The 18,807-nt window shown below is 42.0% G+C and overlaps 2 protein-coding genes across 5 annotated transcripts in view; both read right to left on the reverse strand.

Moving 5' to 3' along the window:
* Positions 1-8,091: 8,091 nt before the first annotated feature.
* On the reverse strand, positions 8,092-13,939 carry SDHAF4 (succinate dehydrogenase complex assembly factor 4). The gene is made up of 3 exons (XM_031610924.2): positions 13,673-13,939; positions 11,282-11,428; positions 8,092-8,361 (listed from the first exon to the last, which is right to left on the reverse strand). Exons 1-3 carry the CDS (start codon positions 13,701-13,703, stop codon positions 8,252-8,254), a joined length of 288 nt encoding a protein of 95 aa, XP_031466784.2. The 5' UTR covers positions 13,704-13,939; the 3' UTR covers positions 8,092-8,251.
* A 1,648-nt stretch (positions 13,940-15,587) lies between these two features.
* Positions 15,588-18,807, reverse strand: part of FAM135A (family with sequence similarity 135 member A) — an 82,745-nt gene continuing 79,525 nt past the window's right edge. For all 4 annotated transcript variants that reach the window (XM_090136194.1, XM_031611308.2, XM_090136193.1 and 1 more), the window contains one exon: positions 15,588-18,467. In XM_090136194.1, the coding sequence (XP_089992320.1) occupies positions 18,262-18,467 (206 nt within the window). In that variant the 3' untranslated portion in view covers positions 15,588-18,261. The remainder of the gene's footprint in view (positions 18,468-18,807) is intronic.

An 18,807-nucleotide genomic window follows, 5' to 3' on the forward strand; every position in this document is an offset into this window, starting at 1 on the left:
AGCTCAGAGAACAACCTGAGCTTCACAGTCCACAGGTCACACCTGCTGCACTGGGATGCTAAGCACTGTACGTTAAGCTGCATCTGCGTGGGGTAGTAGGGAAGCACAGTGACTCATTCCTCCTGCAGCTGATGCACTTGGGTTTGCTTATTCCTCTGCTCAGGGACAAAAAAAACTCAACTTCATGTTATCCAGGGTCAGTGTGTTCTAAAATAATGCAAGCACCATCAGCAATGCTCCTCTGTTGTCAGTGCCCTGCTTCACTCAGCATGCTCTGAAATGACAGAAGCCTTTTTTGTTTCCATAAACAGAGAGAAAAAAGCACACACACTGTTGTGACAGTGAAAATCCTGGCACTGTGTCAGTGTAAAGACAGAAGAGCATAAAAGAGATAAGAATTGCAATTTTTTTAATGGTATGAAATAATAAGTTCTCGAGGTATTCAAAAGGAAGGGTCCCTAGCACTGTATTTTAGGGCCATTATTTGTGAGGCCAAGCACTCCTTCCCACATGCTGACAGTTTGAGGGCTCACAACATTTCAGGCTAATGCAGATGAGAAGGGACCTGCTGACAGGTGTGCTCAGGGACTTCCCTGGGCAGCCTGAGTTTTCTCTGAGGTATAGGGGTCTCTGCCCAACCAGGAGCATATGACTTGTTGCAATAAGAAAAAGGCTTGGAGAAAAGGTCACTTTGACTTTACAGGCACCTTGGCATTCAGGAATGGAGAGAAGGGACCCTGGAAACACAAATGTTGGTCTGACTGGTATGTTCCCTTGCATCCTTGTAGTACTGTGCTTTTGGCTTTCCATACAGCACTGCAATCACTGTACAAATCCATCTTAGAGTACTCCACTCTCTCCTTACAGTCTGTGGAGCACAGCAGGCCTCTGTGCTGCTGCTGGTATTATCCACACTTTACTACAAATGGTTTTATAGGAAGGACCATCTGGTCTTCAGCTGTCCAAATGCGCGTTTGCCTGCCCTGCACCTGTTCAGTAATTCAGCCTCTCCCTGCCAGGTGGTCTCACATCAGAGCTCTTCCCAAGCAAGGGGATGACAGGACAGAGCACATCTCCCCCAGTAACGCTGGGTACAAGCATCTCTTATGGATGTATAAATCCCAGTTTATCTTCAAAACAGAAACTATGTCTAAGACCAGAAGCTAACCGGCTGGCTCAGAGATCAGCCTTGTGCTATTCCAAGTGACTCCGTCAGTGCTCAGACGGAAAGGTCAGGTCCAGCGTGTGAGCTGACATCATGCCCAGCAGGCATGCACATCACTGGGAAAACCATTCTTGACCATTTCATCTATCCCTAACCATTCTTATTCTGCTATTTAAATCTGTATTACGTTACCATTGGATTTCTCTACAGAAACTAAGCCATCAACCTCCAAAAATCACTTAAATGAGTTATTTCTGGACTGCCTTGACATACCTGAACTGGACAGACTGGACCAGAGCCACATGGTCTGAAAAAAGTTCAGTAACATTAAATAGAACAGCTAAGTCATCTTCATCGATGCCCTGTTAGGGAAGGAGGCTTTAAAAATGGATTTAGTTTTATCTTTAGAACTTTTAGGGAGATCAGTCTTCCTTGTTTAGAGAATTATAGAAATCAAAGAATGGTTTGGGCTGGAAGGACCCTTATTCTTTTGCTACCACCACTCTAAAAGGAACTAAAGGCACCAATCAAAAAATGACCTCAATGGCAAAAATTAAAAGCAAGGTTAAATTACATGTAATTACCAATAAAAGTGCTGAAGCTGTCATTACTAAGCAGAAAAAAATGGCATCACCATATATAGGGAGGATGAGGCATTAAGGCCTGCCAGACCAAGCAGATACCTGTTATTACACTGCATTCCTGTCTCAAGAGTAATACTGGAAAAATATCTGTGTAACTATCACACATATAGACTGTAGAACTTGAAAGTGAAAGCCCAGGAAGAAAAAAATAATGTTTTAAAGGCATGATGTTCTCTGAGCTATGCAGCGTTTACTCATGTATGTTCTAGGAGACAGTGACGTTTTCCCTGGCTTTCAATTGGAAACTGGAAACACACAGTCTTTTGTTCTTTACCATCTCACGTGGAAGCCACGCAGACTAAGGTTTTGCTAAGCAAATACATTCTTTTTTTCTATCTGACAGTTTTATCTCCATTGGAGATCCCCCTCTTTTAACAGCACATCTGATAAAAACATTGTAGCTGTTAGTTTTAGAGTATTTCACCCTTGCCTTGTTGGGGAATAAAATCACAGGTCCCTAGGTCTGAGATACGTGCCACAATGCAGATATGAATACATTCTTGTTACCCTCTTGGCTGTATGGTGCTATCGGTATTTGTTTGGGAGGTAAAAGGGCATAGGAATTAAAAAAAAAGAAGAAGAAGAAGTCTCAGCACCATACTTCTTGCTGTCATTTTACAGAAGTAAATTTGTGTTCACAAGGTGCATTAAGAGGTGGTTCTGGATGTCCCTCCTCCCTGGAAGCATTTGGGAAGGGCACAGACTGCAGGTCCCATTGCCTCCTTGCAGAATTCATACCTCATACACTCAGTGGCTCTCTGGCTTCTCACTACAAAGCTGACACATTTAGTTCTATTTGTCTAATGGTCAATAAGCTCTTCATATCTTAAGATAAGTGAGAGCTTAAGACAGATATTTTGTCAATCTTTAAAGCTAATGGAGAAGACATGCTTAAGGCCCCCTCCCATTCATCACCTGTAAAGAATTAATCTCTCCCTGCAAAAGATAGACTTCTGTTTGGAGGCTTCTCTCCACTGCAACTAATTAGGAAGTGAGTGCAGATGGCTACACAAGACACTTTGCTTTTAAACAGCTGATTAGGTGAGAGTCCCCTGTAAACACTAGTTCAATATCTGCCCTCTGGAACTAACCTGACCGGTTCACTTCATTTTGACAGTGACTTACATTTGAAAATAACAACTGTGTTTTGATGGGAAGTATGTCAACTTTATTATAAATGAATTTGTTAAGTAGGTAACTTAAAGAGCTGTGAATGCTCTCATCCTAAAAAGTATACAATTAAAATGTGTGATTTTTTTTAAAGGATCAAGACTGTAGCTAATTGGGAGAGTTAACGTCTGGAAAATGCCTGTCAAAGTCACACTGCCATAAGCTTTAATTGGCACTATTAATATACAGGAAAAAACAAAATAATCATCCTTTCACAGAGCAGAAAAATGCAGATGATGAACATTTCCAAAGAAAATATGTACGATGAAGGTTATTAATTAGCTTGCCTTGGAAAGGATGGGAGGCTAATGGCTGCGCTGCCCTGTGACTGAAGAAGTCAGCAAGTAACTTCAACCCGTTCTGAAACAGTGTCAAAGACAGAAAAGTTTCCAAGGTAATTAAGTTTCTAAAAGCTCTGGGAAAGTCAGTGCAAGGGAGGGGGAAACAGAAGAAAGAGTCGAAATACTGTCCCCAGGGAGATGAGCAAAGTCCTGTCTCTTGCCTGGTAAGATAACGTCAGTCAAAGGAATACGGGGGAAGAAACTGGATTTATAGGAGGCTTCAGGACTTTGTAAGAAATGAGACTTCATTTACTTGTTTTAAATAGAGCTCTCATCTCAGAATTTGCCAAAACCAAATTTTGTAATTATGTTTCTATTTCTACTGTGCCACCCTTCCTGCAACAAAAATCCTTAAGAAGATTAAGAGGGTGAATTTGCACAGCAATATTAGAATGCAGACTGCACACCCAGCTGGTGTGACACGAAGCACCATTAACCAAGCAAAGGAGTTCCCATATCACCAACTTCTACGTTCTTCTAATCAGTGTCAGTGCAGAGAAATACATCTCAAAGTATGAACTTAGCTTTGACAATATGCTTCATGCTTTTCATGTCTGATGAATAATCACAACTACCACAGAATTTCCAAATGCCCTCTCTTGCAAATTAACACATTGTTTTTTTTCTGTTTTCCCAATACTTCAGAACAATGTGTTGTGGCTGTTTTTAAACTACAAAACCAAAATAGCTATGATAAAAAGACATGCAATGTATCTGCCACTGCAGGCTGCTGGAATCATTGACTGCAGTCAACTGAAAAGCAGTCAAGTTTTACAACGATATGCCACAGTTGTTTAAAAACATCTGCTACGACACAGGGTAATTTTACTCTGATTCAACAGTATGACAAAACTGTGCATTTCAACTTAATAAGATCAGCACTGAAATAGACACTTGGCAAACATGGCAATATAGAGCAAACATTTTAACTGTAGTGTGCAACTTTATATATTTTGTAATAAAGTAATTACAGAGCAAGTCCTTCAAACAATGAGGCTTCTTAATTTTAGTGTACTGAATGTAAACGAACTAGCAAAAACAAGTTTAAAAAGGAAACTTCCTGCAAAGAAGCAGCATACAGCTTTTTAGTAAAGACAAAGCAGAGCAACAAGCATCCTCCAGAATTACAAGATTTTGCTTACATGGGCAGAACAGTTCTGTCTCATAGAAATGCAAGAGAACAGAAAATGAATACAGCTCCCTGATGCTTTCCACCCCGTTATATTAACAAAAAGAGCTACAAAAATAGATGAATCAGTATTTATGATAAAAGCATACCTATGTGGCTAATTCAGTGGCTAGTCATAGCTCTACCCTAATGCTACATCAGTGAATCACTAATATTTATCATTTCAAAAAAGCAGGAAGACACCACTGAAGAAGTGCTGAAATCCTTCTTTTGTGATTGCAGACACTGCAAGAAAACAAACCAGAAATGATCATTTGTGCTTTACAATGTCACTGTGTTGGTTACTGCACTGAAACCATGATTGGTTTAGACAAATAGAATCACAGAATGGCCTGGGTTGAAAAGGACCACAATGATCATCTGGTTTCAACCCCCCTGCTCTGTGCAGGGTCAACAACCACCAGACCAGGCTGCCCAGAGCCACATCCAGCCTGGCCTTGAATGCCTCCAGGAATGGGGCATCCACAACGTCCTCGGGCAACCTGTTCCAGTGCATCACTACCCTCTGGGTTAAAAACTTCCTCCTAATATCTAATCTAAACCTCCCCTGTCTCAGTTTAAAACTATTCCCCCTTGTCCTATCACTATCCACCCTTGTTAACAGCCGTTCCCCTTCCTGTTTACATGCTCCCTTCAAGTATGGAAGGCCACAATGACGTCTCCCTGGAGCCTTCTCTTTTCCAAGCTAATCAAGCCCAGTTCCCTCAACCTTTCTTCACGGGAGAGGTGCTATATATATAATATAAATAATTGATAACATAAATACCACTAGTTATTTTGCAGCACCACAAAAAAAAAAAAAAAAAAAAAAAAAAAAAAAAAAAAAAGTACTTTATTTTGGACTTGTATTTCTCTTCTTGGTAAATGCCAGATTGCCAGGCCAGACAGAAATGCCCCTTGGCGTTCATTTTTTGTCTCTTTTTTTCTCCCCATGCATTCAGTCTCTCTTACTGACACATGCCCTACCCAAGTAAGTAAAACACTTGGTGATTACTGGCACCGACCTATGAGGTAGGGACAAAGGCCTGCTTCCTAAGGTGGAAGAGGTATCCTCTATTTCCTGAGTGCATACCTGCTGACAACCAGGATTTACAGTACGGGTTAGCAGGAGACTGCTTAGTTTGCAGAAGAAAGAAAAATCCCCAGCTTTGTGAGGCGCTCCCTTTTTGGCATGGTTGGCACTCACAGAGGCAGCTCTCAAATGAGAGCTCAGTGGGTCCAGGCAGGGAGGGCCTGGGATTGCTGGGATCCATGGACAACAGCCTCCATTGGAGGGAAAGCAGGCATCTGCACAGTGCTCAGCTCAGGCAGGAAATGGAGTGCTTTTATCCTCTGTGAGGACAGTAATGGAACAGATGGATCACAAGTTCTCACAAGGGGATTTTCATTTCTCAAGAACCAAAGGTAAATGCAAACAGTTCTTTATACGCTAGCTGAAAGGTGACGTTCTGTAACCAGGGAGAACTGCAGCTGCAGCTAGAAGGTCTATGATGAAAGCAACAATTTGTTAATTGATTAAATGGTTTTAAGTTGAAAGGGGGAAGTTTTAGGCTGGATGTCAGAGGGAAGTTCTTTACTGTGAGAGTGGTGAGGTACTGGAACAGGCTGCCCAGAGAGGTTGTGGATGCCCCGTCCCTGGAGGTGTTCAAGGCCAGGTTGGATGGGGCCCTGGGCAGCCTGGTCAAGTATTAAATGGGGAGGTTGGTGCCTCTGTCTGCAGCAGGGGGGTTGGAGCTTCATGATCCTTGAGGTCCCTTCCAACCCTGGCCATTCTGTGATTCTGTGATTAGAACTGAGCATCAAGAATGCCAAGAAATGGAACTACATAAACATTCATGAAACTTGTGCTGGGAAGGCAAAACCTGGCAAGAGAAGATAATGAAATAATGCAACAACCTGCAGATAGAAGGATAAGGTTTGTAATGCAAAAATAAAATAACTGCAGTAGCGTTACTGCCTCTTCATTAGTTAGCATGGAAAGCCTAATAATAACGATGCAGGAAAGGCAGAAGTTTTCAATTAAAATTTCTGCTTTGTACTTGAAAAGTAGGTGTTGTAGTGTATGACAAAGTATTTTCTCCTCTACTGGGGACTGAAGAGGCAAAGTATCACTCGAAAGAGACACGTTAAAAAACAGCATATATTACGGGTAGCTTACTTATACCCAGAGCATTTTATGTAAGTAAAAAATTCAACAGATTTTGGGAAAATCTGTTGAACTAGAATCAGTCAGATAAGTGCAGGCTCATTTTCCAATATCCAAGCAATGCTGCAGAATTTATAGAACATTAAGGGTTCAAAATCTAATTAACAGTTATAATTATTAGCTAACAACTTTTAGGAAAAATAGCCTTTAATACATCCGACTTTGTTCTCTGGTGAGGTATTTGGCTGATAAACCTAGGAGACTTATTCAGGGCATCACAGCCGTGAGATGAATCTCCTAATTCTCAACCAACACAACACTACACCAATAAAACACATGGTATGCAAATTGGCAGGCTGCAGGAAGAGCTTTCCCAGAGACCACAAGTCAGGTGGGTTTTGGAGATATTATATGGAGATCTGTAACAGTACTCAGATGCTTTGCAGCTTTAATAAAATCAGGCAAAAGTGGACAAAGTGGTACATCCTTACAGACCAAAGTAATGCAGAACAGAAATCTTCATTAAGGCTGACTTTCATTCAAGCAAAACTTGCTTTGGCAGAGAAAACAGCAAACAAATTCATACAGGAAAAAGAAATTAAGGCCATAAAACGGAATATCGTGCTGCCCAAACACCTTTTATTCTGTTTGAATGTCCATTGTGACGTTACGGTAGAAGCAGCTAATAGCAATTGTGACTGCATAAGACAGAGAAAGTAGAGGAAAAGTGAAGAGGTTGGAAAAATCAACAAAACACTAGGAAGGAAACACAAATGGGGAAAAAAACTCAAACATTTACAGTTGAAGATACAGAAGATCATTTTTTTCCTTCTGTCAAAAAGAACTTGCACAGCAAATATCTAGAGTTAATACGCTAGAGGTTTTAATGATGTCAGCTTATTCTCCTATTATTAAGAACCCACAGAAGCTGTGGATTTGTGCTCTACTGCAGTATTTACAGCCAGGCAAATTCTTGAACGAAGAACTGAGCTGGTCTGATGGAAAGGTCATCAGCTCAAAGCCAGTAACTTAGTGATACTTACAGACCTGCAATATTAAGATCATCTCATCTAATAGTCACCTTTGAACATAAGGTATCAGAAAATAATGTTATTTTTTCTCCAGCAGCATTTAGCCAGTTTTCAAGCAGACACAATGCTTTGGGATGGAAGGGACTTTAACCACCTAGTTCCAGCTCCCCTGCCATTAGCAGGGCTGCCACCACCCACTAGATTAGGCTGCCCAGGGTCCCATCCAACCTGGCCTTTATGGATAGATAGATAAAAATGTTCATTTACATAGCAAAATAAAAGCCATTTATACATCTCAGCAAGATCATGACAACAAACTTCACATCCACTATACTTCCATTTATACTTGCCTAGTATAAATACCACTGATGATCACGTGCACATAAAGTAACAGCTTCAAAAAACTCAGTTGCAGTATCATGCTTATTTACATAAAGCATCCCAGAAAATTTATCACAAGCATGAAAGAGGCAAGAACATTCACAACAAATCTAGCTCAGATTATTCTATACATACTCCTCAACAACTAGAAATATATCAGCAGCAATACGGATTCATTTATACATCAGAAGTCTATACAACGTCCCTTCCTCTCCCAGTCTCCAAAACGTGTAGGTTCAGGGCCCTTCGGTCCACCTCTCTCTTTTGTAGCAGGATTGATTCCATCAGGGAATTCTACAACGACAGGGAAAGTTCATTAAAATGCATACAATGCTGACAAATACAGACACAAACTGAATCAGATCAGGAATATATATATCTATATGTATATATATAGATATATATTACAAGTCAGAGAAGCTCTGGAGTCTCCCTCCTTGGGAGATCTTCAAAAGCTGCTTGGATGTGGTCCTGGATCCCCTGCTCAGGGTGTCCCTGCTGGAGCAGGGGTTGGGCCACATGGACCCAGAGGACCCTACCAGCCACAACCATTCTGTGATTGTGAAATATAAGCATCTGACCATCTATGATGTTTCTCTCTCAATCCCTACTTCAATATAAAATCAATTGTCTTTTGGGAGGAAACCCAGAGCAGTATTTCCCAGAGCAGTAAAACAACAATTTCAGAGTTTTGTGACAACAGTCAGAAATATTACCATATTCAGTAATGCAAACGAAAAAACAACTCAGTGTCCCAAGGCACTACAGCACCAGATATTCTAGTGAATTCACAGTAAGAACTTTTATCATGAAGGTAAGCTGCCACGTTCACTATATCTAAGATACCACATCACTGTCTGTGTTTGTTTAGATTTTTGATTTCAGACACTTGGGTATGAGAATTTTAGTCATGATTTTACAATTACCATCATGTTTTCACAGATGCTATCTTTTCATTGAATATCATGCAGATGTTCATCAACTTCACACCAAATACCATTATCATAGGAGGCACTATAAAATCCTAATAAGACTTTCAGTCTCAGGAAAAGGAGGCTGAGGGGAGACCTTATTGCTCCCTTTAATATCAGAAAGGTGCTTACAGCAAGAGTGGGGTTGGTCTCTTCTCACTGGTGACAGGTAACAGGACGAGGGGAAATGGCCTCAAGTTGTGCCAGATGAAGTTTAGGTTGGATAGCAGGAAAAACTTCTCTACAGAAAGGGTTGGTAAGCACTGGAATAGGCTCCCTAGGGAGATGGTTGAGTCACCATCCCTGGATACATTTAAAACTGTTTGGATGTGGTGCTCACGGACATGATTTAGCGGAGGGTTGTTAGAGTTAGAGTAGTATGGTTAGGTCATGGTTGAACTCAATCATCTTTAAGGTCTTTTCCAACCTGAGCAAGTCAATGATTCTACCTTTTAAAATGAAGCATAAGCCTGCTGAGTCATGCTGATACCCTTCCAGGAGAAGGATACCCTTCCTTCGTGGGGTATGAATGGGATTTCCAAATCTCCCCAGTTAGCCACATGAGCATAACTCATCAGCAGAGCTTTTTCCACTCCCAACATACTACCTAGCTACGCCACCTGTTCTTAACACCACCTAGCTTTGCTCCTTTCCTCCATCAACATCCTCAAGCTACTCTGTGCTCCCTCAGTAAGGCCCTCTGCCTGGGCCTCACCAAGCCACAGAGCGCTCACTTTCTGGCACAGCACCATCCTAGGCTGAGTATTTTTTCATCCTGCTCTGGTCTGCAAGGCTCCCTGAAGCTCAGGGTACCCCATGCACCTCTGCCATGCTGATTCCAGAGCCCTCCTTAAGTCCACGTGACTAGGGGCTCTCTCAGCACTACTGCACTGCTGGGAAAAACATAATACAGAGCAGGACTGAACATGAGAAAAGAGAACAGAAATTCTGGGGAGCAGTGAAAGTGAAGGACAGTGATAAAGGAAGACTCACATAGCTACAGGCCATACAGAATGACATATTGGGACGCCTGTTTAAATTCATGCAAACCATGATAGGGAATATCAGCACTTGAGCACCTCCGGCAGTACAGGGAGCATAAATGCATCCAGCATCACCCCAATATCTAAGCACTACTGATGTGCTGACAGTGGATACAGAAGCTCAAAAGCTTTTTCTATGATAGCTACACGGCAATGGGAATTTCAAATGGCCACCTAAACCCCTCCTTTTTTTCTAATAAACATCAAGGATAGAAGAAGCAGTCAGCACTCCAGCAAACCACTGCCAACACTGTATATAAAAACACACAACTAAATTTAAACACAAAAGAAACCTCTAATTTTGCCCAAAAATCTAAGCAAAAAGCAAAAGATAATAGTTGTTTTAAATGAAGCACTGATGGTATTCCTTGGGAATAGAAAGGAATTCAGAATTAAGTAACTGCTTACACAATAACTCCAACTCTTGAGTCACTGCTCATAGTGAGTCACAATCTGAAACTGCCGGCAGCCGTTCTGGAAATGATACTATAATTTTTCAGTCATTCTGTCATCTGGAAACTCATAATGATCTATTGGTACACTGAAAGAGTTTGTCCTAGACAGCTCAAGATGGATAAACACAAGTTATTGCCACTGGTAAACAAGCAGTAACAGAACAGCACACAATGGTGAACGAGGTTAATCTGACTAGTTAAAGAATGACTAAAGAAAGAAGAGGAAAAATCAATCCTTTAATTCTGTCTGATAAAAGCGTATGTTTCTGTGACTTGCAGCAGCAATATATTTGGTATCTGTGTAGGTAAGACAAGATACTCTGTGTATCCCCACCAAGTGACCAGAGCACAACACCAACAGCAGACAGGGCTCTTCAGGTCTCCCTGGCCCTGCTGAATGGCTCAGGAAGCTCTGCACATGGCGCTGCTTTTCAAAACACCACACACAAAGCTAAGAGCAACAATGAAATGCAGCACGGATCGGACACCTTTTGTGGAACAGGCTTCTTGCATCATAAAAAGCAGCTGGGACCAACATTTATAGCTGCATTATAGTAGACCAATATTGCTACATCAGTTACATTTGGCAGAACCATAGAATAGTTGATGCTGGAAGGCACTTTTGCCAGACAGCAGGCCCCACAGGAAGAACCCAGGTTAGGATGTCCAGGCTAACTGGAGTGTCCCCAAGAAGAGAGATCTTGCCTTTAAAATACAGCTTTCAATTTCATAAAGCATGACTTACTTTCCAGAGGTTCCCTCTCTACGCTGGACTCCTCCGGTTCATCAAATCGGCCTACTGGTAACTTTGGTTTCTTAAGGGTCTGCTTAGCAGGCTCAGGTCTTCCCTCCGATTTATAGCTCCTCAGCGAGCTGCAGGGCAGCGATGACCCTGCAAACAAATGGACATGTGTCACCTACACATCAGACCTTCATACCGAACAGCTCTGCCTTTGTTTTGAGAACCTGTGAGAACAAACCAATCTGCATCACTCCAAAAAGCAGGGAGTGGAGGTCAGGCAAAAACCTCCCAATATTACAGGGAAAGGACCTCAAGAGATCAAGTCCAACCCTCCTCCTAAAGCAGGTACCCTACAGTAGGTCACACAGGCAGGTGTCCAGACCTTGAATATCTCTATAAAAGGAGACTCCACAACCTCTCTGGGCAACCTGTTCCAGGGCTTCATCATCCTTACCATAAAGAAGTTCTTCTGCACGTTTGTTAATGCAGAACTTCCTATATTCAATTCCAAAACTCATCTCACGAACACCTAAGAAATTAGCAGATTCTTATTTTTGGTTCTAGAAACATATGCATGCAAAATTGTGTTAGTTGTATAACTCTGTTCACATCAACAGTGTATTTTAAACTGTTTGAAATTAACTTCACTGTTACTGTCTTCTTGCATTTTAGACTCTAAATAGTAATGATGCTGGCATAGAGGAATACATTCTGTTTCCCTGGAAAAGGCTGAACCTCCCCCAAAAAGGCTGCAGATTTCCAGGGCTTGGCTCCTTTCCAGCAACTTCTTTGTCAGAAAGAGCCTCTACTTCCCCAAAGGAAAGTAACCCCAAAAGTAAAGAAAAATCACTGTTCCCTTGGTAACAGGTCTTCTAGGATGCTGGCAAAGAACAGAGGGGCTTCACTTATGACAATAAAATAATTTGGTAGTCAAAAGCAGAACAAGCTTTAAGCACATTTAAGTTCAATTATATAACCCTATACATATGCTTTAATTAGAAGAAAATATTTTCCTCTCATAAAGCCTTACTAATAGCTTTAAACACAAATTAGGAGAAACCTTATTACCATCCCCACCTTAATGTTCTGCTAAGTATTCTAAAGACACTAAGGTGTGCAGATATTCTAAGTAACTGCATAGTCATTACCAAATGAGAAATTGCTCACAAAGACCTCCCAAAAGACAGACACTTCTGCATTTCATTAAAAAGCCAAATGCCCACCACGAACAGGAACATCTCTGAAAAAACTTCAGCTATGGACATGGCCTGGTCTTTTCTTTAGAGGATTCAAACATAAACCCTGCCTGCCTACACTGGGCTCCAAGCACTGCAGAGAGCCATGGCCTCACCTCAGCCTCCTCCAACAGCACAGCTGTCACTTACCCATACCAAACAGCAACCAGCTGTATGCCCCAAATCAGCATATCCGACCATCCTAAAATACCATAGCCTGAGCAGATTTAGGCCCTACAGTCACATAACCCATGCTGGGCCTGCTAAATGCAGCCAGTGCCTCCAAAGGAACAGTTTTTTTTTCCTCTTTAGCTATGACAAAGGGGTTTAAGAACAGCAAGGAATCCAACTCTTCTGCATCTGTTGGATCCTTCTTCCTGCCAAGCACCCTGCTTTTCTGCAGGCTGGAACAGACGCCAGGTAGGAAATTCAATGCTCCAGTCCAAGCTCAAATACAAGTCATGCTGAAGTACTGACAGGAAACTACCTGACAGTAAGGAGGGAAGAGGCAAAATCACTTTCTCCTATTTGTAATATTTGGAATTGCTGACTAAAACAAGTTCCTCTTGACACAGGGCTGACAGCATCTCAACACCGACTGCCTCGGAGAAGCACAGGGCAGAAGACCAACTCCATCAGCAGGGTACGTTCTGCAGGCTGCTGTGGGACTGCTCATCCTCTATGGGCCGCGCCGTGTGCTAATCACAGAGCTGAACTTGGAAAGAAGCTGGAAATCCCACTTCTCTGCAGCCGTAGCGCTCAGCCGTCACCGAACGCAGCAGGGCCGCTCAGGCTGCGGGCTGGGGTCCCTTTCCAGTCCTCCTGTACTCACAGCAGCCATTCCCCGCCTCATTCCTCACCACATTGCTCCGTTCTCACGGCTCAGCCGCCACACGGGGTTGCCCCCACCCGGCCCGGCTGCCCGCCTCTCAGCACACACACAGCGCTGCGCTGCCCTCCAGCTATTCCGCGAGCACCAACGCGCAGCTCAGCGTCTCACTACAGTTCCAACCCTCGCAGACGCTAATAAACTCCCACAACGGGTAGCGAGGCCTAGCAGCTGCAGGCCAGAGCTGTGCGGGCACGCGTTCGCACACACAGCCTGGCAGAAGCCTCGGCGTCCTCCCCTCCCCCACCCCGCTCTCCACCCGCTCCTTACTCGCCGCGGCCCTCAGCAACCGCAGCGCCATGGCCGCACCGTCCCGATTCGGGACGCGCTGCCGCGCATGCGCGCCGCGCCTGCGCAACGGCCACGGGCCGCGCGTGGGAAGCGGCGGGAAGGGCGTCTGGAGGCGGGAAGGGCGTCTGGAGGCAGGCGGGCGGGGCGGTGCTCCGTGGGTGAGCGGCTCCGCATGTCGCCTGTGCGGTAGTTCCTATGAACTCATGGCCCGGTTCCTGCCGTGCGACGAACGGTTAACCGCTCAAAAGACGCGCTCCTACACCTTCCCGCTTTTAGAAACAAATTCTAAAATCACATAAAAGTGATGAAAGCACGCTGCGGGAATCACACAAAGACAGACGTAACGTACAAAGACGTGAAACGGCTGACAGACCCAGCGTTCGTAACGGCTGCAGCACTGTAACCTCAGTTACCTCGCATAATTGCTTTATTACTGAAACAGCACACTGTCTGTACAGCCCAGCAGGTGCCCTTTCCACACCCGAGAAGGGGCTCCTCCTCCTCGCAGAAGGAGCAGCACAACGTGCCACACAGCCCCACTGACACCGACCTCATGTTTTTCCCACCTGCCCAACGCGGCCGTGCGGGGCACACGGTGCACCCAGCAGGAAGCCTGGCACAGGTGTGCTGGTTGCTCTGTGGACCCCATCACCTCACTCTTCCACAATTCTCACCCATCCCCACGAATACTGAGCCATAGAGAAAGCTACTCGCTTGGCTTCAGAGCAACTGGAGTCTAAAATAGCATTTTATGTTTGGATGCGGTGCTTAGGGACGTGATATAGCAGTGGGCTGTTAGTTAGGGTCAGGTCAGTTAGATGGTCAGGTTGCAGTTGGACTTGATGATCTTGAAGGTCTTTTCCAACCTGAGCAATTCTGTGATTCTATATTCTCATTTTAAGCGTTTAAGGAAGTAAATCTCCTTGGTAAATTAACAGCAGTGCTGTGCTGAGTTTATTGCGCGGCATCTGGCCGTGCTTACACATGGAAAGCGATTACATTTAACTGACTGCCTTCTGTGTGACATTTTTTCAATCAGCTTTTTATAACGTGGTTAATTGGGCATGAGAGACTGACAATGATGGGAAAGCCTTTCCGTTATTCTAACAGACTAGAGAAAACAGTGCAGTAGTGGTGGCTCATGCAGGAAAAATGCTCTTCAGCCCAAGAGCAGCAAGAAAAAAATCCACAGATGTATGCCAAGTCCAACAGCTTATCGTGCTCCCATGAAATCCTTACCTTGACAACATTCATACTGAGCTGCCTGCAGGCACCAAGAAGGGGTAAGCTCTGTTCTCTGAGAGATTAAAGTAAACCCATGAAAAACCACGCTTGTGTGCATTCCCAAATGGTAAGGGTGAAACAACTATGTAAGAATAATTACGTATGATTCTTCTACCCAAAAATAAGGGGGTCTTCAGAGCTTTTTCCCCCCTTTATTCTTCATTTCCAGCATATTCCTTAAAAATGTAAACTTCACTTTTTAGTCCTGATTTATGTATTCCTAGATCTTGTGGTTGAAGAGATTGTGAACCTGAACATAAGACCTGAATGTAACGTTACCTGAACATAAGAACATATGTAAGCACATGCCACTGTGATTAAAATGAAAAGTTTGTTATTTTGTTTTGTGCTTTCCTCCCTGTGGTTGCCAATCATTTCTCTTTTACTCTCCAGCTTGCCCTGCAAGGAGTCAGAATTATGTATTATTCTTTATTTTGTTGCTCTGAAAAGCAGGGAGTAGAAGACCTACAGCCAACATGCACTATGCAGGTCAGTTCAGATGAGCTAGAACATAAGCGGCAAGGCCTGGTGATTTCCAAAACAATCTTTTTTTTTTTTTTCCTTTTTCTTTCTTCCCTCCCCCGCCCCCCCCAATTAGTTTCCACATCTCTAGGATCAGAAAGTTTAATTTTGATGGAAGACTCAAATACAGACCAAGGAATTAACTTACACACATTACATGGGAACAAAACCTCAGATATAGTGTTCTCATTTCATGTAGTAATCTCCTGATAATACCACCGGGAGCTTTGTGAAATAACAGGAACAGTGTAATGCTTTCAGGGAGCAAGGGACTGGCAGCTCTCTAAAGGAATGTCAGTCCTTGATTGTTAACTCCCTTTCTGTAAGCAGCACCTGATGCAGCCTCATCCTCTTCCAAGTGGCTGCAGGATACCTGTGTAAAGGGGAGGCTGCTGGCACTGCAGAGAGATGAAGCCCTGACTCAAACAGAAGAGGAGAGATGGAGCATTTCATGGCTGCTCTAGATCACATGGTACTGAATTATGTATGCAAGTCCATATTTCGATCTAAAAAATAGATATATGCAAGAGCAGCTGGAGCATGCTGTGCACAGATGTTCCAAACATGGATGAGTGCATGTGCTGTTCAAACAACCACCACAAAAGTACCATACAGTTAAAGAGTGCAAATATGAACTTTACGTGCTTCAAGGGCACATTGGGGTCATCACACCACTCAGTACAGCAAACAAATACTGGCCCCCTCCTTTGAGGCTTTGAGTTATCAATCAGCCTCCACAAAATCTACAACACAAAGGGCCACCCGACCATGGATTGCACTGGGGAAAATACAGGCGAGGAGAGAAGTTCTTTACATTTGCCCTGTTCTATGAAAAGTTTACATGCAAACATCAGAGCATTTCCTACACCATCCATTAGACTGGATTCAAGTCTGCTTAAATGGATGGGCTTGGATATTTTAAAAAGTGGCTCCAGTGCAGGATATTTCTGCTTTGCTAATCACAAAGGCACAACGTACACTTTTTCAGTTCCAGAAAGGCACAGCAAGACAAATATTTTTCAACAGTGACAGAAAAGTCTGAATACTTATGTTCTCTATCTTTTGAAACGGATATTAACAACTTACCTACTAGTCAGCTACAATAACACTGTTAAACAAAGACAGTTGAGATATCACAATGTAATTTAAATATTTACAGCACAGCAGTACCACCATAATATAAAAATATATAAAAATAGATATTGTTAGAATAGGAATGTATATAAGATATCTTCCTGTAGTAAGCACTTGCCTAAAACAACTCTGTAAGAAAGCACTCTGAAGTGTACACATTGCCAAAGTGCAGGTGCTCATCTGAAATCTGTAAGCTGCAGAGAAGAAAGTGTGTTATTACAGAGACTGTATTAACAAACCATATAAAATGTAAAATTACTTCATTACAAACTATTATTGCTACATTCATTTCAAATAATACAAAAGTATTAATTATATACAAAAATGCCTCCCCAGGATCTGGTAATTAGCAGAAGATTTCAGTTCCTTTAATTGCTTTCATTAGAGTCATTTGTTCATTTTATTAACACCAGATGCAATAACACAATGCTAAAAATAAACATGCATTATACAACAAATTTATGTTTCTCAAAAGATGTTCATTATTACAGTTAGTGAATGCACATGTAACCTTTTTCCGCCTCACCTTTAGTGAATTCTTGTTTGAAACAGAGAAAAGGGAAGGGAGGTGAAACCAAACTCAATGCTATTCAGCACCAGTAGAAAGTCAATAGACCTTTAACATTCCTGTATATCAAAAACATTTTATCTGCATCACTGAACAGGTAAAGTTTACAATATCGTCCCATTTGAAGATGTATCCATTTCTATTTACAATACTTTGTAGTCAATAAAACATTTGAACAATATTTAAAAATTGAATAAATTCATAAAAGTATTGCAGAAGTTTATAACATTTACTTCTTTCACGTACATACAAGGAAGTCCATGTAAAACAGTCTGCGTTCGTCTGAGGAACTGACAGAGTAAGGAGCAATTTTAATACGGTTTGCAAAACCCCAATTATTTGAAGGCAGCTATCATTAAACATTCAAAAATCCTTAGTTGCCATTTGCTTCTGAAAACTAAAGTTCCAGTAATAAAATTGAATATGTAAACTAACGTGTTTTTGAGATCAGTAGAAAATATATTCCCACAGGCATAACGTACTTACTAATGCTGATAATGACTTTGTAGAAAATTGTTAAGATGCTGTGATGTCCGAACAGACAACTCGGTAACGGTCTTAGTGAGACTCACAGATACAGCTGTTTTCAAATATCCAGTATTTTAGCAGCTCGTTTTGTTTCCAGTTAAACTTCCTACAGTGCTAAAATACAACAATTGCATGTGTAATACCTCAGAAGAACTTTTAAACCCAATTAATTCTGGCATCTAAAGCGTCTTGTAAAATGTAGCCAAGTAATATTGACTTCTATAGTCTTAAGAGCCAATAAGAAACCAAACAGAGAACACACTGTGCTTTAATCTCCAAATAATTAGGTACCCCAAATTAAGAAAAAGTAATAGAAAAGTAAAAAGAACAAAATAAAAAAATATTGCACAGCCACATTACCTAGAAAGTAAAGTTGATGTTAAAAAGCCCTAAGTGTGGATGATATAAATTATCTTCCATATAAAAAGTATAAATATCTCTTAAAATACAGCTGCAGCTATACTTTAATATCACACATTATTTGATTCATCTGTTAATGAGGTAATAACCAAGTCTCTTACGATGCTCTTCTCTACTGAAAGTACTTCAGGGCAGCAACAAGGAAGAATTTTTCTAAAAATATTTCTGAATCAAGAACAGCAATGTGTGCAGCTCTCCCTATGAGAGAATCCGCTGTATTGGGCAATGCGTTAATTACGTTGTAACGAACCAAATTACATTCCTTATTTTGAAGAACTGGCAGAAGCAGGTTCTGGATCATTTCAGCGTAAATTGGTCCTGTGGAGGAAAATAAAAATTGTTCTCTGTGAATCACCAGGAATGCAGTTCTATGACCTTGAACTGAAAATGAATGCGTACTGGAATAAAAGCGCTGAATGTATTGTGCTGCTTTTCTGTTAATGCTGAATACAGGAAGCTTAATTTCCTCAGATACTGTGCAAAAACGTAACCTTACATACAATGTATTTATTCATTATACATTTATAGTGAAAAACTGCTTATCAGTATTCACTTATTACACCTCCTGTGTAAATGATGCTCATTTGTTAATATACAATGTCAGAGCATGACTATGCTGGGATATCCCAGCAGTAAATACAGCAACAAATGACCACTG

Source organism: Phasianus colchicus, chromosome 2 (assembly GCF_987193195.1).
Source record: "Phasianus colchicus chromosome 2, bPhaCol1.hap1.1, whole genome shotgun sequence".
In the NCBI taxonomy this organism is placed as follows: domain Eukaryota; kingdom Metazoa; phylum Chordata; class Aves; order Galliformes; family Phasianidae; genus Phasianus; species Phasianus colchicus.

Coding starts and splice junctions, on each gene's coding strand:
- SDHAF4 (XM_031610924.2), bottom strand. CDS start 13,703: ATGGCGCTGCGGTTGCTGAGGGCCGCGGCGA. Junction 11,429..13,672: donor GTTGCTGAGGGCCGCGGCGA/GTAAGGAGCGGG, acceptor ATTTGTTTGCAG/GGTCATCGCTGCCCTGCAGC. Junction 8,362..11,281: donor AGAGAGGGAACCTCTGGAAA/GTAAGTCATGCT, acceptor CTGTCGTTGTAG/AATTCCCTGATGGAATCAAT.